The 22,333-nt window shown below is 45.7% G+C and overlaps 1 protein-coding gene across 1 annotated transcript in view; it reads right to left on the bottom strand.

Annotated features, from left to right (window-relative positions):
- The window catches only part of TSPAN6 (tetraspanin 6), a 132,569-nt gene that overhangs the window by 15,689 nt on the left and 94,547 nt on the right, over positions 1 to 22,333 (bottom strand). The window contains exons 5-7 of the mRNA XM_086918794.1: positions 8,301 to 8,456; positions 8,008 to 8,091; positions 7,816 to 7,905 (exon numbers count right to left, since the gene is read on the bottom strand). Coding sequence (XP_086774920.1) covers positions 7,837 to 7,905; positions 8,008 to 8,091; positions 8,301 to 8,456 — 309 coding nt within the window. The 3' untranslated portion in view covers positions 7,816 to 7,836. The remainder of the gene's footprint in view (positions 1 to 7,815; positions 7,906 to 8,007; positions 8,092 to 8,300; positions 8,457 to 22,333) is intronic.

The raw sequence follows: 22,333 nt of genomic DNA, 5'->3' as shown, positions 1-22,333 counted from the left end.
GGTAATTCCCAAACCGGGCAAAGACCCGTCGAGTTGTGCAGCCTATCGGCCCATCTCGCTGCTTAACATTGATTTGAAGCTGTATACGGGTATCTTGGCCGCACGCCTGGCCCCTCTGATGCCGAAACCGATAGTGCCGGATCAGGCTGGGTTCATCTCGGAACGGCAAAGGTGGACAATACGAAGAGAGCACTCCACCTTATCGAAAAAGCCACCCGCACAGAGGGGGAATACATGCTGCTTGCCATCGACGCGGAAAAAGCATTTGATCGTGTCCATTGGCCATATCTGGAACAGGTTTTAGTGAAAGCGGAGCTGGGGGACCGATTCCGCACTTGGGTTCTGAACTGTTATTCACGGCCCTCGGCGACGGTCCGAGTCAATGGCTGCTCCTCACCCCGCTTCCCCATAGAGCGAGGCACGAGACAGGGGTGTCCACTGCCGCCCCTGTTGTTTGCTTTGTATATGGAACCCTTGGCCCAGGCGATACGCCTCGCTCCCGAGATTAGTGGGATCAGAATGGGTGCCTTTGAACACACCATCAGCCTATACGCGGATGATGTCCTGCTTTCCTTGTCTTCCCCCCGGGTCTCGCTCCCGGCCTGTATGACCATTATGGAGGACTTCGCAAAAGTAGCAGGCTTTAAGATAAACCTCAGCAAATCGGTGGCCTCGACCTTTCCTTGACGGAGTCCACAAGGGCGCACTTGCAGGGGGTCTTCCCGTTTCCGTGGGCGCCGGAACCCATCCCGTATCTGGGCATCCAACTGGCATCCACCCTGCAGGCCACAGTTGGTCTCAACTACGCGAGGCTGCGACAAACCATCAGGTCCGAATTGGGTAGGTGGAGGCACCTTCCGCTGTCCTGGTTGGGCAGGGTAGCGGCGATAAAAATGACCATCTTACCCCAGATCCTCTATTTGTTCAGGGCTATTCCCATGCGGCCTCCGGAGGGGTGGATCCGCCAGACCCAATCTGAACTAGCGCAATTCATCGGGAACGGACGCCGCCCCCGGATGAAGCTTCGCCTGGCTATGCTGCCTCCTGAGAGCGGGGGCTTAGGCCTCCCTGACCTGTTGCTGTACTACCAGGCCGCACAGTTACGAACGCTGGTGGAGTGGAGCAAATGGGAGTCGGAAAAACACTGGCTTTTCCAGGACCAGGCAGTGGCAGGCCGCACACTGCAAGAGGTTCCTTTTATGCACCGGAGGCATCGCCCACCCACCTCTATGCCTCGTTTATAACAAGGACCCCTCTGGAAGTATGGGACCGGGTAAATGTGGCACACGACTTGACATCCTTCCCCTCCCCACTGACGCCCTTGCTCAATAACCCTGACTTCAGCCCGGGTATGGACACGATAGCGTTCGCAAGGTGGGCTCCGGCGGGATGTAAAGTGCTTGCACATATGTACGCAGCAGAAGGGGTCCTTCCCTTTGATGCCTTTAGACGGGAATATGGCATGCCAGAGGAGGAACGCCTCCGTTATCTCCAGGTGCGTCACTGGGCCCTACATACGACCACAAAGGAGGGGGCTGATCGCAAACTTAGCGCGTATGAATATTGGCTACTCTCGAAGAAGTCGGACCGTAAACTCATCTCTGATCTCTATCGTATGCTCCTTGTGCGATACACTCACATTCACAACCCGGGGAGAGCGAGGTGGGAGAGGGAACTGGGCCGCGAGTTGGGAAATAAGGAATGGGAGGGAATTTGTTATAGAGCCCGGCATTCTGCGCATCACATGGGTCTAACCGACACCCTTACGAAAATCACCTCCTACTGGTACTACACCCCAGAAAAACTCAACAAGATTGATCGCAAACGGGAGGCGCTGTGCTAGAGAGGATGCGGAGGGAGGGGCACACTGTTTCATTTGCTCTGGGACTGTCCACAAGTACAGGACTATTGGACCAATGTGCTGGACGAGGTAGATCTACACCTGGACACCACACTTCCGAGATTCCCCGCATATGTGCTGCTAGGCTCCCCTAACCCTCTTACCTATCCATTGCGCGCCCATCGGGGCAGACGATAGCCATAGCCCTGGGATCTGCACTGCAAAACATTCTCACTGTCTGGCGTTCTGCTCACATCCCCACTTTTCAGGGATGGCTGCACCGTCTCTGGAACGGTCTGGGGATGGAAAAGCTGTCCTTGGTGGCTAGGGGGGAGGGAGATAAATACCCAGACTTGTGGCGTCCCTTTTTAACTCTCCTGGCTACAGAATTCTGAGAAGTGACTTGTCCTAGATACCTGCGTCTCCTTCGGTTGCCAGAGGATCTTGTCACAGAACCATCGGAATAATCAATAGCAACTGTTAGGCGTATTGTTTGGACCTGGAACTGGAGTGGAGGGTGGGTAGTTTGAAGACTTTTTAGTTCAGAGGGTCCGGAGCACGTAGCATCGGAGGGATGGGGCCGGCTCAGCACTTGTGGTGCACTGATCTTGCGGGTCTCCCTTTTCTCGTCCCCGGGTGGTCTTTCTGGGCCTCTAATACCCACACTTCTGTACTTGGCCAAGATCCCTGGTATACATATGCTCTGTTCGGGTTACCCCTCATGGTTTCTGTTGTATTTGGAATAAGAAAAGCTGTATCGATACTGGGTAGGCCGAATGTTGACGCCGAACCAGTGGATAATGCATGACACGGTCTTTCATCTTTGTGTGCAGCACAATAAACATATTTTGAACATAAAAACTGTTCAACCACGCCCTAAAACGTAATAAAAAAAGATTTGGTTTTGCTTACGTGAAAATCTATTGACTTTGTCAATGTTTTTTTAACATGCTGTATAGCAGTCGATCTGCTTTGCAACATGGCTCAAAGTATTAAAAAAAAAAGTGATATGGCACCATCAATGCTGACCACGCCACAGAGCATTTTTTATTGACCTAAAACCATATTGAACAGCAGATCAACTGCTGCGCAGCTTGTAAAAAAAAAGAAAGACATTATCACAGCATGCCGACAGGCCCCACGCTGCTAACTAATAGCACCTCTCCCGGAAAGGACCTATAATTAACACAGCAGGTCTTCCAGAGAGGAGCACTCTAATTGAATGAACGCGCAAAAGCTGTTCATGTGAAGCACGTTCACAGACCAGAATCTGCTCGTGGGAAGCGCGTTCACACAGTTTGCTACCTCGTACTGGTTGTTTGCTTTCGATACTTGCACAAGTGCCACCATTGCCTATGTAACGTTTGTTCTTGTGTTTGAGCGTCCTATATTTATTGCAGTATTATACCTCTACTTGTACTTTGTACGCTTTTGTAACCTGCACACATGTCACTTTTTCCTCCTGTAATGCACCGTTTGCTACCACTTGTACTATGTTCACTCATGAGTGTCACTTTTGCCTCATGTAATGTAACTTTTGAAATTTGTTCACTTTTATTGTTCTATTATGTCAGTTCTGCTCCTTTTGTAAAGCGCTCACACACCTTCGGGTAAAGTCAGCGCTATATTAAAATGCATAAATAAAAAAAACGAAAAGAAAAATAGAATACAATGGGCAACTTGCTGCTTGAATGGGGAGGGGTGGGAGAAACGCGCATGCATTGTGGGCGTGCACATTGCCATGGTCTGCGGCTCGTGCCCAGTGGCGGCGCCTGCAGGCTTCATCGTGCTCAGGTTGGTGTGTGCTGCGCAGGTCGTGCGGCCCAAGGAGGGGGCCGCCGGGACAAGGACACATGGCGTGCCGCGGTTTGCAGAGGACTCGGGGGTGGGAGCCGCAGAGGTACTGCTCCTGTGGTCGAGGGTGTTGTGGGGGATGCCGGGGTGTACTGTAGTTGCGGGGGAGGAACGCTTTGCTGTGTGGGCAACAGGGGCTGCCGTGTTGTGCAGACGAATTTAAAGGGCTCTGCTGTTGGGATGTGGTGGTGGGGGGCTCATCCTCAGCACGGGAGTGGTGGAGAGTGCCACCATTGCCTATGTAACGTTTGTTCTTGTATTTGAGTGTCCTCCATTTATTGCAGTATGACACCTCTACTTGTACTTTGTACGCGTTTTTAACCTGCACTCATGTCAGTTTCCCCTCCTTGTACTTTGTTCACTCATGATTGTGACTTTTGGCTCATGTAATGTAACTTTTGCTTTTGTAATTTGTTCACTTGTAATGTTCTCTTATATATCAGTCCTGTTCCTTTTGTGAAGCGCTCTGACACCTTCAGGTAAAGTCTGCGCTATATAAAAACGCATAAAGGAAGTAATAAATAAAATAACATGGGGCGTGGTGGTGTGGGATGGGACAGTGGTGCGTGCGGAGATGGGCAGTGGCGCTGTCGAGCACCGGAGGTGAATGTAGAGTGAAGCCTCTGCCACATGGCGCCGCCCGCTCAAGAAACAGAGGGTTGTTGTCTCCGGAGTGGTCTGATGGCTGTGGTTGTGTATGTCTCCGGAGTGATCTGGTGGCTCTGGTTATGCATGTGTCTCTGGAGAGGTCTGCTCTACTATGAAGAAATAAATTAAAATAACATGGGGCGTGGTGGTGTGGGACGGGATGGTGGTGCGTGCGGAGATGGGCAGTGGCGCTGTCTGGCACCGGAGGTGAATGTAGAGTGAAGCTTCTGCCACAAGGCGCCGCCCGCTCACGAAACAGAGGGTTGTTGTCTCCGGAGTGGTCTGATGGCTGAGGTTGTGCATGTGTCTCCGGAGTGATCTGGTGGTTGTGGTTATCCATGTGTCTCTGGAGAGGTCTGGTCTGCTGAGTGCTGCCGTGTCTTCCGGGGCACGTTCACACTGTTGACTCGACCCAGAGTGGCTCGCTTTGTGGCAGGCGCGTCTCACGTGCGCGTCCACAAAGCAGAATCTGCAAGAATCTGCGCGTGACCCGGTCTGTCTCCCTTGAGAGGCATCTCGACGACAATAGGTCTCGAGAGCGAGACCTAAAAATGACTTTAGTTCCTTTTGAGATTACTTTGTATATTATTTTTAACGTTACTTTTTCTACTCTGTGATATGCCTAAATATCACACTGAGACATTTCCTAGAGAAAAGGTAAGTAAGCCAGTTTTTGTACATTTGCAGTTTTTCAAGTTCTCATACAAACTAACCCCACACTTCAAAGAATTGGTTGTGGTAGTTGGGTTTCTGGAGTTAGAACCAGGGTTCCATCAGGGTCAAGGATGCACTCTCAGAGTACCCTCAGCGGTACTAGGGCGGCCAGGTGCAGAGTGCTGAGGCCCAATGGGGGGGATAGGGGACCTCCGGTTGGTAGCTGCTCACAAGCAGGCCACAAAGTTGTGGGAGCAAAGCTCCTGGACGTAAGCTCACGGAAAAGGGGGAACCAGTTTAGCAAACAAGGTGCACCCACAACGGCAGAGGGGCGGCCAGGTGCAGTGTGCTGTTTTGGCGTCGGGTGCCCCCCTTTTTTTTTTTCAATGGGAGTTGCGCGTTTTAGATTTTGGCTGCAGGCTAGCTCAAGGAAGACTTCCAGGAGGAACTAACAGCTGGGCAAGTAATCTGGAGGGCTTGGGGACATAGGTGCACCTCAGGCTCTCTTCTGCAGGCGGCTGGATGCAGGGGTTTCTTTTGAGGTCAGATTTCCCCTAACCGGGTAAACCGCAGTTGGGGGGTCTCCGTGCAGAGGCTGCAGGCGACATCAGGGAGTCCTGGAGGGGTCAATCCACTGTGGACTCAGACTCTGGAGCATTGGGGGACCTTGCTTTGACCGGTGGGCACCCGGATTCGGGCCTTGGGTGTAGTGGTGGTTCCAGGAATCGGATTTCTTTGTCATCAGCAGGCTCTGAGTCTGTCTTTGAGTTTCTTTTGAAAAGATCTGCTGTTCACATCACAGGAGATCTGAACTTTGTTGAAGGCATTCAGTATTCCCAGGTTACTGGAGGTTGCTGGCTGCAGGACAAGGTTACATTTGGCGCAAGATCGCTGGATGGGTCGTAGGGCTGGGGCCAAGTCAGTTCTTCTCTGCAGTCTCTTTTGTTTTTAGGGGCGTTTATAAACTTAAAGTGACTACACCCTTGGTGTGCACACCCCCGTGGGGGAGTTGGCACAATCCCTAATTCTGATTGGAGAGTTCCAGCAATCTGCAAGATGGCGGGAACTGAGGCTTCACCTAGTCTCCCCCACCTGAGGGGTGGGATTGGCATAGGTGGGCACACCTTCTGGGCTGTGCTAATTTTTCCTTCCTGCTGAAAAGGATGGGATACAGGGAAGGGGGCCTGCTACTGATAGCAGGAGAGGCTGGGGTCGCGTTACAAAGGCCTTTGAAGCTCCCCAGCCATAGATGGCTGTTACTGCCCTGGGGGAGGTGTGACCACCTCCGCTCAGGAAAGGCTTTGTTTCTGGGTTCAGGGAGCGAAGGCTCCAGCCCATGGGGCCCAGAAAAAGCTCTTTGGTGGATCCCTGGTTGGTACACACCAGTCTGCCACCACAAAGGCTGGTCGTTTTTTCAGGGGGCATCTCTAAGATGCCCTCGGAGTGCATTCTATAATAAATCCCACACTGGCATCAGTGTGGGTTTATTATGCTGAGAAGTTTGCTACCAAACTTCCCAGAATTCAGTAAAGGCATTATGGTACTGTGGAGTTAATAATGACAAACTCCCAGACCATGTACTCTTTATGGCTTTACTGCACTCATAATGTCGAAGAATGGACTTCGACACTGTAGGGGTACAGTATTCATGAAACTGTACCCTCACCAGTGATATAGTGCACCCAGCTGGAGGGGTGTCTTACCTATAGCATAGGCAGAGGGTTGCAGGCATGGCACACAGGAATGTGTGCCAAGTCGACTTTTCACTTTTCTAAGCACCAAAACACTCAGCCTGCAATGGCCGTGTGTGTGTGTTAAGGTACAGGAGCTCAAAGGGTGAAGCAATATGTGCTACAGCCCTTAGAGGCCTCCCCTGGTCACAGTGTCCATGGTATCTATGGTACCTTTTATAAGGGACTTATACGTGACCAGAGATGTGCAAATTGTGGGTACAAAGGTACAAATTTGTGAAAAACACAGGCCCTGGAATCATAAATGGTATGGGACCCAGGGCACATCAAGTCAAAGTGCATCAGAAATCTGGCAAAACGTGGGGGTGGGGATGGGCGACAGGGGGGTTACTGCAACAGAAACCCAGCTTTCTAGAAAGATCAATTAAATAATTGTTGAATTTGGCCTCGTGCTAATGTTAAGGCCTATTGAATACACCATTCTTGTCTGTACATTTTAATGCACTTTGTTTAGAATAGACTATAAAGATGCACAGTACTTCACAGACAACTCCTATGTCAGGTTTTCTGTGATTAATGCTTTCAGGTTTTTCAGATTTCTAGAGTTAAATACAGACAGGAAAGCATGCACTATTCTGTATTTACCTTTAAATAATGGCAAACTATGGAAAAGGGGTCTTCTTTTGAGTATTCTTCGATGCTGCCTGTCTTGACTGCTAGACTAAACTGTGTGCAAAAAAAGGCCCACGTATTACTAATATATATTTAAACTGTTACGTCTGTGCTAAAATGTTATTGTCATGAGCGTGTACGGCATATAAGTGATGTATTTTATATGGCTTCTTATAGCTCTAAAATCCATGAGACAAGTACACATTTATCAGCAAAATAAATGTGGGTTGAAAAGTACTAGTTTCAGGTTCATTTTTTCACAAAACACTTGTATGAATAATTACTAAGGAACATTTATTTTTTTCAAAAACAAAAACCAAACAAGAGTGATTTATGATCACAAGACCTAACAAGAAATCTTCTGATCCCTAGAGCTCTAAAAACACTTTCTTGCATGTATTTCTAACCCAAAAGACAGGTACACACATTCGTTTTTCAGGTCAGACACTACCATACCTTTAGTCCATGAGGTGGAGATTATACCATCTCATATTGGTTGTTTGTGATGTAGCGGGAAAGACAACATGCCAAGAAGATACCAATAAGCTATGGAGCAGATAAAGTAAATAGACAATGAGTATCACTTCACGTAAAGCAATAAAGCATGTGCAAACGTTTAGCAAAACAAGCCATATCAAAATAAAGTACCTGAAAACAAGCAATTCCAAATGAAATTCCAGCCACAATGCCAATTTTTTCTTCCATTACTGAAGTCACGAGTGTAAAACATCCCTAAAAAGTGAGAGAATCATATCAAAAAGCTGTAACAAAACAAGGAACTTCTTTCACACAGAGAGGATGGATTGATCGCTAATTCTACCCCGGCTCCCCAGCCCTCTGAATTTTCTAAAAAGTATTCACACCTCTAGAGACATGACTATGTGTCCTTGAGACTTAGTTTACTACTCCATAAATGGTAGACTGCTTTGTTGCAAGTTTACCTTTTGAAATACTTTATCTGGGAGCTTGCTCGTATCCTTCATATCCGCCTCGGTGCAGTTCCCAGTATGACTACAACAGCTCTGTGGGACTCCCTTTTGCTTGAAGTATTCCGTTTGTTCCCAGTACTTATAGTCCTCCACTCCACAGCACTGTAACTAAATAATGAAACAAACCACATGACAAACCGAAGAACATCGATCTACATATTACAATCTACACAAAATAACTATATTCATAGCATACACAATAATTTATTTGCCCTGCAATAAGAGTGGCGCTAAATCAGGCACCAATATTTTGAAAATTTCTCTACATTATTTTAGGATCTGAAGTACAAAAAGAGTAATGAAAGATGATTCATTGCACATATTTGCATCATCTCTTCGGTTCCCTACTTGAGCCTTACTCAATGTTTGGAAAGCTGCTCATATGTTATGGCCTTGGCAGATCCATACATTCTTGCGCAAGCTGGTAAAAGAAGGAAAGAAATGGGACAGGACTGCCTGGCAACTATAGACATGTTACTTATTTTTATGGGCGGCAATCTTCATTTCCCCAATTATTGAAAAATTGCCAAGGAATACTTAGAAAACAATGTCAGCTACATACCGATAAGACATCAAGTGAAGAGGCAACTGAAAATTGAACCAACATGGAATAGATGTAGAACAGAGTGTTAGCTGAAACGGAATGCTTGAATTCATACTAAAAGTACTGCATTATTGAATCAATAGAATTTCTGAGAAACTTGCAGTGTGTCCAACTACCCCTATTTTGATTCTGAAGTGAATAGATAACGAGTGACTGACCAAATGTGCAGTTAAACTGATAAAGAAAATAGTGTTTAGAGAAAATGATTAGAGTAGGCACTGCGACTTCCCCACAGCTCCTAAATACAGACGTTTCTGGACAGTCAACAAAGTTTCTTTGCTCCGGTGGAGTGAACCCTTCCAGCGAGGAAGCCACCTATATATCATTGCAAAAAAAATAGACTTCTCAGAAAACGTTTCTACGCGATACTTTACTCATGTAAGTCGGAAAGAGAAGTATAAATAAACCTCCTCTTTTGGTCAATGAAGACATCAAAGTATTAATCACATGTACATTTCATTAACTTTCTTTGCGGAGATGTATTTGATGTAAGAAATCAAACAGCATTAGAATTATCCTATATGATGAATCCTGTGGATGGAATACCACACAGATTTTGTAAAAAGGTATATGGTTCTGATACAGAAAAGCAAATGGTAGGAATGATTTTTAGAAACTACTCTTACATGGAATTTGTCTTCCAAATCAGACAGTTCAATTCAGAAGTCGTGTTGTAAACAGCTCTTACTGGCCTGCCCACAAACACTGCTCAGATTACATGCAGCGCCACTTACAACAGAAATACCCAGAGAAGTACTCCAAGGTGCTATAGAAGCATAAAAAAAAAAAAAAAAAATTACAAACCAGTGAGCTTCATAGAGGTGAAATAGAAGTAAAAGAAAATGTACGTGCCCACTTACTTGCTGGTGAATATTCTGTTGGTTTTTAAATTTAACAGCTATCCCAATGTTGGTCTAAAACGAATAGTTTCTTACCTGTCGGTGTAGTTTTACAGCTTGAAGATCTTTCTGGATTCACTATGCTGTGCATATTCCGCAATCCGGTGGTTGGGTCCGGAATTGTAGTCTTTTTTCTCTCTTTTTTTTTTCCGTAGCCCAGGTGGGCGTCAACGTCCCACCATCTGGAGTACCTTCCGTGACGTCGGCATGCTTCCTGCGGAAGCTCCCACCCTTGGGCGCCATCTTCGGATTCTTATTTCTCTTTTGTGTTCCTGTAGCGAATCCATGGCTAGGTTTGTTAATCCTTTTTCCAACGTAATTCTTTTCACGTATCTTGTAAGCTTCAACTTGCTTTCTATTCCATGTGTTTTCACCTTCTTCTCCAGCCTCATCTTTCTGGCGGGGGTAGGTGGGTTCGCTAGTGAATACAGAAAGATCTTCAAGCTGCAAAACTACACCGACAGGTAAGAAACTATTCGTTTTGCATCGTGAATCTTTCTGGATTCACTATGCTGTGCATAGATTTTGTAGAGGTTTTGTTACTTTTGTGGCGGCTGGGTGGAAGATGAGCGTTGGTTGTTGAATATATGTTGAAGCACTCTGTGTCCTACTTGTGCTTCCTTGTTCATCTGTACATCCACGCAATAGTGCTTAGTGAACGTGTGCACTGAAGCCCATGTTGCCGCCAGGCATATGTCCTGAATTGGTGTGTTGGCCAGAAAGGCAATTGTTGCTCCTTTCTTCCTGGTCGAGTGGGCCTGTGCCCCTCCTGTTAGCTCCTGCCTCGCTTGCTTGTGGCAGAATTGTATCGTTTGTGCGATCCTTCGAGCGATTGTGTTCTTAGTCACTGGTCTACCCAGGAAACTGTTCGCGAAGGACACGAAGAACTGTTTTGTCTTTCTGTGTTCCTTCGTCCTTTCAATGTAGTGCATTACTGCCTTCTTGCGTCTAGAGTGTGGTGCGCCCTCTCAGCGCTTGTCGTGGGCTTCTGGAAGAAGCTAGGAATTTGAATACTCTGATTCATGTGGAACCTTGACACCACCTTTGGCATGAAGTGCGGGTCTGTTCTCATCACAACCCTGTCACTGTGTATCTGGATGTAGGGTTCTTGCAGTATCAGTGCCGGCAGCTCGCTCACCCTGCGTAGCGAGGTGATCTCTACCAGAAAGGCCGCCTTCATTGTCAGCATTTGCAGTGATGCCTTGTGGATGGGTTCAAAAGGTGCTTTTATGAGCTCGGTCAGCACCACATTCAGGTTCCATGCCGGCGGCGGCATCCTTTTGGGTGGCGCTATTTTCTTTGCCCCTTCCAGGAATCTTTTTACTACCTACGATGTGAAGAAGCTTCTCCCAGTCTCTCCCCTTGTGTATGCCACAATTGCTGCCAGGTGTATCCTCAGCGAGGATGAGCTTAGTTTGGCTTTCAGTAGGTGCGTGAGGTATCTTAGCACCGTTGATTCCTTGGTCAGCTTCCTCTGCAGCTTTTTCTTGCTGCACCATTGAGTGAATCTTTTCCATTTTGCCCCGCAGCATTTGCGTGTGCTGGGCCTTCTTGCCTCTCGCAACACCCGCAGGGTGCTCTCCTGGAGCTTTAGCTGTGCGAACTCTAAGTCCTCAGGAGCCAAGCCGCTAGGCTGAGGCCCTCTGGCTCTGGGTGTAGAATTTCCCCGTTCTGCATGGAGAGTAGGTCCTTTCTTTTTGCGAACTTGTGGGGTGGACCCTGCGCCATCTCCATAATCTGTGAATACCAGGTCTGCCTGGCCCATTGAGGTACCACCAGGATCAGTGTCATGTTGCTTATCCTGCACTTGTTGAGCACCGTGGGGATCAATGGTATCGGGGGAAAAGCGTAGGCAAATGTTTTTGACCAGCTTATCCATAGGGCATTCCCCTGGGATTGTTCCACTGGTTGTCTGGATGCAAAGTACTGGCATTTTGCATTCTGACGTGTTGCAAACAGGTCTACTGTTGGGGTGCCCCATCTCCTGAATAGTCTCTGTTTCCTGATTGTTCAGTTCCCACTCGTGGGATTATGAAGTCTGCCCGCTGAGCCAATCTGCCTCCACATTGTCCTTCCCTGGCAGGTGTATGGCCAGCAGGTCTATTTTGAGTGGTATTGCCCAGCTCCATATTTCTTGCGCTAGCCTGGACAGAGGGAATGACTGAGTCCCTCCCTGCTTGTTGATGTAGAACATCGTTGTCGTGTTGTCTGTTTGTATCAATACCTTCTTCAAGGCCTTCAGAGCGAGTAACAAGGTCTTCAGTTCCAGGTAATTGATGTGTCTGACTGCATCCGCTGGTGCCCACAGATCCCTCACTCTGAGCCGGTTCATGTGTGCGCCCCATCCCTTCTGGGATGAGTCTGTGGTGATGGTCACTGTTGGGTTTGGTGGAGTTAGAGGCTTCCCTATTGTAATGTTCTCCTTGGTCCACCACCTCATCTCTTCCTGCACTTCGTGCGTTACAACCACTAGATTCTCCCAACTTCCTGTAGCTTGTGACCATTGTTGTTGCAGCCAATCTTGGAGTGGCCTCATGTGTAGACGTACATTGGGAACCAGGTGTGTGCATGACGCCATCATCCCCATGATCTTGCTCGCTGTCCTCACTGTCGGAGCTTGCCCCTTCTGGTAGTGGCGTGTCTCCCTTAGTAGGCTGAGTGTCCTCTTTTCGCTGGGTAACACCCTGCATTGAATTGTGTTGATCTGATCCCCCAGGAAGAGCTTCACCTGCTCCGGCTCCATTGATGATTTTCCCCAGTATATGGAGAATCCCAGGTCCAGCAGCGTTCTTGTGACTCGCTGTGCATGTTCCTCGCATGTTTAGCAAGAGTTTGCCTTTTTCAGCCAATTGTTGAGGTAGGGGTACATGTGGATCCCCTCTCTTCGCAGATGTGCGGCCACTGCTGCGAGGCATTTTTGCCCACATGCATCATTGAGAATTGCATTCGCAAACGGTGCGAATCGCAATTTTCAGCCGTTTGCGAATGCAATTCTCAAATTTGGGATGCATCATGCTTTTCGTAACTTTAGGAATCGCAACCATGTTGAGATTTCTAAAATTGCGATTGCATTTAAGAAATCGCAATTTGAGATTTCTTAAATGCAATGCATGATCATTTTTAATTTGCGAATTCACAAATAGGAAGGGGTAAATTAGCATGAAGATGACCTTCATGCTAATTTGCGAAAACGTTCAAAAATGCATTTTTGAAAGTTTCATGTTACACACACACGTCCATGGGACATGTGTGTGTGAAACCTGCACTTAAAGTTACATTTCAGGGGTGCAGAAGGGGTCCTTTGGACCCCCCTCTGCACCCTTGAAAATGCATTCACAAATTGCAATTCGCAAAATGCGAATCGCAATTTGTGAATGCCTTCCCATTCATTCCTATGGGCCTCTTGGCGCTTGAACGCTTCCTTCCCTTGGTCCATGACACTCTTCAGCATGGGCAGTAACTGTCTTCTTGTCTGCGTGGGGAGCAAGGTTTCCAGCAAGAAATCTGCTTTAGACTTCTCTTCCTCGAATTTAACCTCATAAGCTGCTGCTGCCTTCTTGATGACCTCATTGTAAGCCCCAATGTCATCTGGCGGCGAAGGCCTCGAGGGGTATGTCACCACAGCCTCCTCCGGGTTTTCGGCATCGATGTCCTGCCAGTCCAGGTCTTGAGCCGTCGAGGATCCCGAGTCGTAGCTCAAACGCTGATCCCCATATTCCCCCTGTGTGTAATAGAGGTCTTCCTCTTCTCCCTGCTCTGAGGGCTCCGGAGTTTTCGGCGGCTCTTCGGCGTCGAACTCCTCGTGCTCCTCTACCTCAGTGACGGCCGTCGCGGGCTTCGAGGGGATCCTGTAGCTTCTCATCTTTTCTTCGAAGTCTTTCTTCCTCTGGAGGATGTTCTCCATCTCGGCCTCGAGCCTTCTTTTCTTTCTCTCCATCTGTGCGGCATGCTCGGCATCGAGCGGTTCGGCCGCCCTCTTAGACGGCGTCGTCAAAGTGGTTTTCGGCTCCTTCTCCCTCGAAGTCGAGGTTCCTCTTTCGGGGAACTGCTTCGACGACCTTGGCTTTTTGCTGGTCTTTGCCGTCTGAGAGTCCTTTTCGAAGGATCCGCTGGGCTGTTTTTCGGAGGATGCAGCTTCGGTCGTCGAGATTTTCGGCGCCAGTGCTCCCTTCGAGGCTCTAGACTCTGATTTTCGAGAGTCTGCCTCAGGCCTTCGAGGCCCCGTTGAGGGTTTCGGGGTCGTAGACTCTCCTACCTTGTCTGGTGTTTTCTTATCGGTCTCTGCGACCGTGGAGACATCTGAACCTTCGGCGATGTTGACCTCGTCGTCGGTGGAGAAGCCCAGTTCGTACAACGACTGTGCCTGGCCCTTGCCCTGCATCGTGTGGTGAACTATCCTCTGCTTCTCTCGAATTCTGAGTGTATTCGGTGTGAAGACTGAGCAGGTGTTGCAGTCCTTGCTCCCATGGTCGACTGGCAGACAGATGTTGCAGACCGGGTGCTGGTCCTTCTGCGCGTACTTGTGGTGGCAGTTACGGCAGAATTTAAAGGGTGTATTGTCCATTACTGCGCTTAGGGGGCCCCCTGTACGCGCATTCCCCGTCGGACGTCGAAGATCTCGAGTTACTTCTCCTCCTTCGTCGTCCCGGCTTTGATGGTCTTCTTCTCCTAGTCTTCTCAAGTCCTTTTCTGTAGAAAATTGGCTTTATCTTCTTCTTTTCTCCTCCAAAACTTCTGGAGCTTCACGCGACGATCCAGACCCAACGGCGGAAAAAAGAATCTGAAGATGGCGCTCAAGGGTGGGAGCTTCCGCAGGAAGCCTGCCGACGTCACGGAAGGTACACCAAATGGTGGGACGTCGACGCCCACCTGGGCTACGAAAAAAAAAAAAGAAAAAAAAAAAAGACTACGATTCCGGACCCAACCACCGGATTGTGGAATATGCACAGCGAATCCAGAAAGACTCACGCTGCAAAACTAAATTTCACAAAATGTTTGAAACCAGAATGGAAAATCTGTCGTGAATAGGAGAAGTGGTGTCTAATCCTGGAAGTATTTCAAATAATGTACACCCTTTTAAATAACTGGGAAGGGACTAAATCGATATAGGAGAAATCCAAAACATTAAATGAGGTTGGCTTCATATTGTGTACATTTTCCCTGCATGACAAAATGCTCAAATTTACAATTTTACAAAGGAGCAACAAAGTCAACTAAGTGCTTAAAATGAACATGTAGATGTGAGGCTCGAACCCAGTTTGAACGGACCAAACCAAACATGAATGTCTGCTACATCTACCATTTCAGGAAAAGGGAGTGGAAGGGAAAGAAGGGAGAGGTTGTAGGGCAAGTCCCTTTATCAATATGAAGGCCCAGTCTGTACTGAGGATGGCTGTGTACTCGCTTGTATGGTCAGAATATGGTGGTGGTGTTATTTGTTAAAATGTACACCAAATTCACATAGACAAATAGCAAGGGAAGGAAGTATTTCAGGCTAGGAAGATGCTCTTCATATCATGCAAGTTGGTGTGCAATACCGTGTTTTTTTCTACAGACAGTTGAGAGAACTTATAGCAGAGAGTGAGAACACAGACATAATCGGAGCATGGCACAGCAACCAAGAGTTTAGGGACAGATCTGCAGTTCCCCAGACTGTGGATATGCACTTGAGCAGAAGGTGTTATCTAGTCGCCACAAATGCAGATTAGTTTCCAAAACAGTAAGCAATTGTAGTTTAGTATAAAACCACAGCCCTTAAAAGATCTCGTGAACCTATGCGTGTCGTAGGATTCCAATCTTCAGTCCTGCTAAAGACGCACTTGGCTCCCAAACAATATATTTTTGCCAATAGTTACAACTTTTTAGACGCTTCCTTTGGGAAATTCCAATTGAAACGGCAAAACTACAACACAAATGTCATGTTATGAAATAGAAAGGAGTATACACTTCCTCTTGTAGTCATCTATTTTGTCAGAGGATCTTCAAAAATATACGCACTATTTGATGTACTGTGGGCTTTTGCGGACGCTGGGCTGACCATTCCAATCTTGGTTCTAACCTCAGACTCCTAAATTCAATAATCCTCAAATTTTTAAATCCTCAGTCTGAGCACAATATCATTTTACACCTACTGTAGCATTTGCGGACCCTTCCACTGAGACATTGAACTCTGCTCCCTGAAACCAAGGCTCAGACTTTTCAGCTCTAACACCCTACTGAACATTAACTGAAATTGTAATGTGTGCTTGCGTGCCAACTAGTTACCACTCACATTTGGCCAGTGTGTGTGCACACACATTTTGTAGTCATGGGTGACCATACACACCCACTCTAAAACTGCTAAGCCAGCAGCCTCAAAAGCAACTTGTTTACCCAGGGCCAGCTGTCTCTCAGATGCATGGTTCAACAGAAAAAGGCACTCCACTCAATTAACAATAAGTGACAGCTGAAGCTAAGCCCAAGTAATAGGAATTGATTACTATAAAGAATATTTTTTAACCATTTTGAGGTACAAAAATAGGCTGATCAGTATTAAAATCATTATGAGTAACAGATAACTTAAGAGTGTGGGAGCAAGGACATTATATGAGGAACAAATAGTTATTTAACATTTCACTATTTATGTGGATGAGATCAAATGAAATATACATAACATTGGGGACTATAGAAGATCAGTGAACAACAAACACACAATTACAAGTTTTCACAAAGTGCAATAAAGAAATTAGACATTTTTCAAAGCATCAAGTAGGTTGTTGTACTTTTAAAAAAAAACTAAAAAACACATGAGGTGAGGGAACACTAGACAAAGATAAAAGACACTAAAACAACACATGGTGGTATACTTATATTTACTTGCAGAATTAAATACAGATTAATTCGACATTTCACAATACTCATTCTAGATACTGCTAAATAACTATCCTTGACCTCAAGAGTCAGGAAGATGTAGCAGCACTTCATCCCGTGCTGATTTGAGACCATCAGAAGTGGATAAACAGTGCTTGCCCACGCACTGTTGTGGGAACTTCTCCTTGACTTCAGTCTGGGGCAAAAATTAAGCACTCCAAATGCGCTGCGTAGGTCAGGCAAGGAGCAATAAGCACTCACCATGCTTTGGGCTCCTTGGAGAACACACAGGGGCACAAAGGAAGCAGCAGGCAGGCCAACACATAAAGGTCCTTGGCAAAGTGGCACCCCTCCAGCAGCCTCACATGCAGCAGCCCAGCACAACAAAGTTGATAGTCCTAATGGTGGTTCGTTCTTGCAGCAGAGCAGTCCTCTGGCAATGTGCAGAATGTAGGGCCAGCACCATTTGGTTACAAATCACATGCAGTGAGTAAAATCACAGGGTCAGAGCCCCTGTACTTATACTCAAAATTTTCTTTGAGCCGGGGGTGGGTGGGACATTAACAAACCTTTAGAAGGGTGCAACAATCCCCTTCAATCCAGCACTGGCACCAGACGTCAGAAGGGGTTATATCAGCAGTTTATGAGAAGGCAGGACCCAACCTACACAAATGTAAAGTGTGAATGACCTCTCCCTCACCAAGCCCAGGAAGCCCATCAGTATGCAGATGAAAGCGGATGCAATCCACCACACCCAGCCCTTTCTGTGTTGTACCCGTCTGTAAAGTATGCACCAGGCTGTCACCCAGCCCTAGACATGGACTGGAGTCAAGCAGCAAAGCACAAAGAGTCATAAGCACAGAGAAATGCCCACTTTCTAAGAAAGTACTGTAAAATCCGACTTCACTACTAAGTAGAATTTACCGCTACCATTCTAAAAAACCAAACATGGCAATGTCACTCCATTCTGATCAGGAATTACGGCATAAAAGTATATAAAGGAATTTCAATGCTAGCCTTTAGAGAGGAGTAGATCTCACAGAAGTGAGAAACAAAATAGGCTGTTTGTCAACACTAGGAGATGCCTCACATAAAGGCACGTCTAGGCTGTGGGGTTTTAGGTTTAAACCTATAATAACTGATAAAACCCCACTAAAAGAGAAATAGCGCTCACCAGTGAAAACAAACACTGACAAAACACCTGCACAACCACAAACTAAATGGCATTCAAAGAAAGGAAAAAGAGTGAAAGAATATTTTTTTTCTTCCTGAAGGGGCCAATACAATGTAACTTTGTTATACAGGCTAGCAGTAAGAAAGACTGGGCTAACATTATTTTGTCGTAGAGTTTGCACCATATCGGAAAGAAGAGAAGCTGCGCAATAACGAACTGAGTCACATTGCGATCAGCACAGCTAATGGGGATTAATTCAACCAGCCAAGCATCGTGGGGCCCACTGTGGGCTTTTTTGAATATAAAGACAATGCTGCATGACATTTTTATGTGAAAGACGGAACCCACTGAGGGTAATTAATGTATTCCTGGACCACAAGTCCCTTCATGCACCACAAATTCACTGCAATGGGTGTTGTCCACTGGGGGTAGTATAAAATAGTGCAAGCAAAGAGGAAGCCCGTTTCACGTTTTTGCAGTTGCCTGAGAAAAAGAGGCTGTTGCCTTGAAACGCGTTGGCATAAGTAATAAAGGATTTCCTGGTATGCAGAGGCTGGTTTCTCTATGTTAATGCCGGAAGGTAACATTGGCTGGGAGTGCGAGCTCGAATGCTTTTGGGCCTTTTTTGAACACATATATATACACATCTATATACATGCACTCCAACTTGCCACCAAATGCGCGTGCAGCGCAGACAGGTACGTGGACCACAAAATCAAAACGCCAGAGCCAGTCTTGGAATATTATCGTGATTTATTCCATTTCGTGATGAAAGGGTGCAAGCCTCGTCAAACGCGTTTCAGGCACCAGCTGTGCCCTTGTTCACTGACAAATTGTCAGGACACATCCACATCTTTAAATACATGATTATGATAAACGCGCCAAACAGCACAATAATAAACATAGACATAGGACTCAATCCTTCAAATTTGTAAGGGTTCATGTAAAATGATGTCGCCATTTTGGAACGGGACTATACGTGTTAAACTTTGCCTATTCGCATGATAACTTAACACAATTACATTACATAAAAAATTATACACAAATAACTTGGCACATATTTTTTGCCCAACTGTGCATATTCGAAATTCGTAAGTCAATCATAATACTGAACATCTGCAATTTGACATGCCTGAACACTTGATAATGCAATTGCCCGCATATAGCCGCTAAAAGTCGTCCATCAATATGCTACTTATATAATAATATGTACCTGATGTCATAACAAATCATACCATAAACATAATGGGTACTAATACCTAGTAACATTGTCCGCAAAGTGCTTCAATTGATAATACAAAATGTAAACATTCGACTAATATAAATAGATTCATACAAATCTATAAAAAGTGCAAAGTGCATATGTAAACAATTACTCTGTAAACATTATGTTATGACATGGAAAGCGGTTCTTTTCTCTACCTAATAATCATGATTCACAACTTCAGATTTGTTAATATGATCGCAGAGATGTTGGAACAAATGTCATTGTAACGCCCAAATGCGCTCATTCGTTCTCGCATAGAACCCTTAAAAATATTTTGTGTGTTAGTGCTGCTGGGACACTATACAAGTATGTATATAAATAAAAAAGTGGAAGAGTACTGAGAGGCCATTCGAAAAGGTTCGTAAAGGAAGACTTCCCGAAGAAAGTTCCTATACTCAAGTGAAAGTGCTATCGAGAAAAATTAAAAATTTAAATTTAAAAACATGTCAGAAATGACGACATATCAAAACAAATTCTCAACCTGCTCCTGCTGTGATCCAGGATTATATGCGTTGCTCTAGTGAGAATGACTGTGGCCCATGGATCTACACTCCAAGCCTGGAGTGGATTTACAGAAAGTTACGGAGATCCTGCCCCATGTTCAGCCCCCCCCGGGTGCTTTGCTATTGAGCTTAATGATATATTTAGACTCCAGTTGTCTAAGCTTTTTGTCCATATTGCCCCCTCTTTTGGACTGCGCGACCGCATCTATCACAAAATAGGATAGATGTGACAGGCTTTTATTATGTGTTGTCGCAAAATGCCTGGCTACTGGATACGATTGATCTGTATTCACAATAGCTCTAATGTGTTGAAGGATGCAAACGTGGGCTGGATGTTTAGTACTACCCACGTAAGCCAGATTGCAACTACACTTCAACACATACGCCGCATATTCGGTGCGGCATGTAAAGTGGGCCCTGAGGGTTACCGGGGTTTTCTCGAATGGGGTATTATAAGTAGTGGTATTGACCCAAAATGTACAAGCCCTACATGAGCTGCATTTATAGAATCCCTTTCGAGGGGACATCCAATTGACAGATTTTTTAGTCTCTGGACTGCTAGTAACCAGTTCATTGCGCATTGAAACTGCGTGTCTAAATGTGATGGTGGGGGTCTTGGGCATGATCTCTTTTTAACACCTGATCTGTCAAAATGATGGGCCATTCTTGTCTCACTATTTTAGTAATTTTTTTGGCCTGACGGCTATATCCGGTGATAAGTCTCATAGGTTCTACCTCTGGACCGGATATTACGCTTTCTGCCATATTCCTATTGGATCGAGGAGAGCTAGACGGTTTAGTGTGTTAGCTTTCTTCATAGCTATATCAAGTTTCGCTGGACTATATCCCCTAGCTAGGAGTCTGTATTTAGCTTCCAGTTGTTGATGGTCTCTGTGTATGGATGTACTGCATGTTCGATGTATTCTGAGGAATTCCCCATAGGGGATACTGGTAATGGTATGGCGAGGGTGGAAGCTACCTGCGTGTAAAATAGAATTTCCCGATGTGCTCTTTCTGAAAAGACTAGTGACTATTTGATTGTCTTGTACAGATACATGCACATCGAGGAAATCAGCTTCGGTTTTGCTCATATTGGCTGTGAACTTTAAATTAAGCTGGTTATCGTTGATTTGATCAACAAAGTCCATTGCCTTTTGCATCGTACCTTGCCAAAGCATAGACACATCATCTATGTATCTCCAGTATTTTAAGATGTGTGTGGACCAGAGAGCGGCAAATTGCACCCTGAGGACATGCTCCTCCCACCAACCTACGTGGAGCCCCGCGTAGCTGGGGGAGAAACAAGCCCCCATTGCCAATCCACTCAGTTGTTTATAAACTGTGTTGTTGAATAAAAAGATGTTATTATTCAAACACTTTTCAATCATTTTTAGCAACATGCAATTGTGTTGGTACATCTCAAGTGGTCTCTTTCCCAAAAAGCATTTAGTGGCCTTAATGCAATCTGTATGGTCTATGCTCGTATAAAGCGTTGCATTGTCCATGGTGATAAATATAAGATTGTCAGACCAAACACATTGATTCAATAAATAAAGAAAATCAGTTGTGTCCTTTAAGTAGGCCGGTAACGTCACAAACTCTTGAAGATGGAAGTCTATATACTTTGAAGTATTCTCGAATAGGCTATTGATAGATGATACAATTGGCCTAACTGGAATGGGGAATTCTTTTTTGTAAACTTTAGGAATAAAGTAGATGTTCGGTATAGTGGGATACTCTTTCCATAAAAATTTGTGTTTGTCCCTTGACATTAGCCCTTCACGTTTCCATTGATTAAAGTCATTTTTGTATTGCCCCTGGATATTAGTCACTGTTTTCATATCCAATTTAGCATAACACTGTTTGTCGTTGAGATGTCTTGAGGCTTCCTCCATATATTCCTTCTTGCCCCATATAACAATGTTACCTCCTTTGTCAGATTGATTGACAATCAGTGCATCATTATTTTTCAATTTTAGCATAAGGTTTGAATATTGCTTCATTCATGCACTAGGAGGTTGAAGTTTTTGTGCAGTTTTCATTTGCAAAAGCTTAACTTCTTCTGTTAAACGATCCGCATAAATATCAATAGCATCTCGTGGCATGCTGGGGATGAACGTAGAAGGTGCTTTAAATGGACTACTGGAAGGTTGTCCCACATAAATACCCTCCCTTTCTACGATATCTTGAGGGCTCGCAGTCTCATTGTCATCTCCTTGCAATCCTTGCATTGCGCGCATCAGTGAAATATCCTGAACTTGTAACCCACTTTGGAAAGTGGTGCTAGCTGTGCTCATCTTTTTCTTTGCCTCCAGCCTGGTTTTAATGGAGTAATATTTTGTGAGTTTAATTTTTCTGATGAATTTAAAGATGTTGATGCGGGTGTTACAGTAATTGAAATTGCTCTACGAGAGACCTAAGGATAGCAGTTGTTTTTCAGCTTGGTTAAGATGGATTTTGGTTAGCTTTATGATGGTATTGTCGTCTATTGTTTTTTGTTGTTCCTCCAAAATAGTTTCTTTTGCTGTTGACCTCCTTTTTGCTGGGTGCGCTTCCTGGGCTGCCGTCTCCTTGCATTCCTCCTTTGTTTTGTTGTATATTTGGGTTCCTGGAACGGATTTGCGTTGCATCCTTACATACTCTATCTCCTCTGCTAAGGTGAGTTGACCCATATCCCCTCGTTTTGCAC

This window comes from Lissotriton vulgaris, chromosome 4_1 (genome assembly GCF_964263255.1).
Source record: "Lissotriton vulgaris chromosome 4_1, aLisVul1.2, whole genome shotgun sequence".
Lineage (NCBI taxonomy): Eukaryota > Metazoa > Chordata > Amphibia > Caudata > Salamandridae > Lissotriton > Lissotriton vulgaris.
The sequence above is the reverse complement of the archived record's forward strand: the minus strand, read 5'-3'. Positions and strand labels throughout refer to the sequence as shown.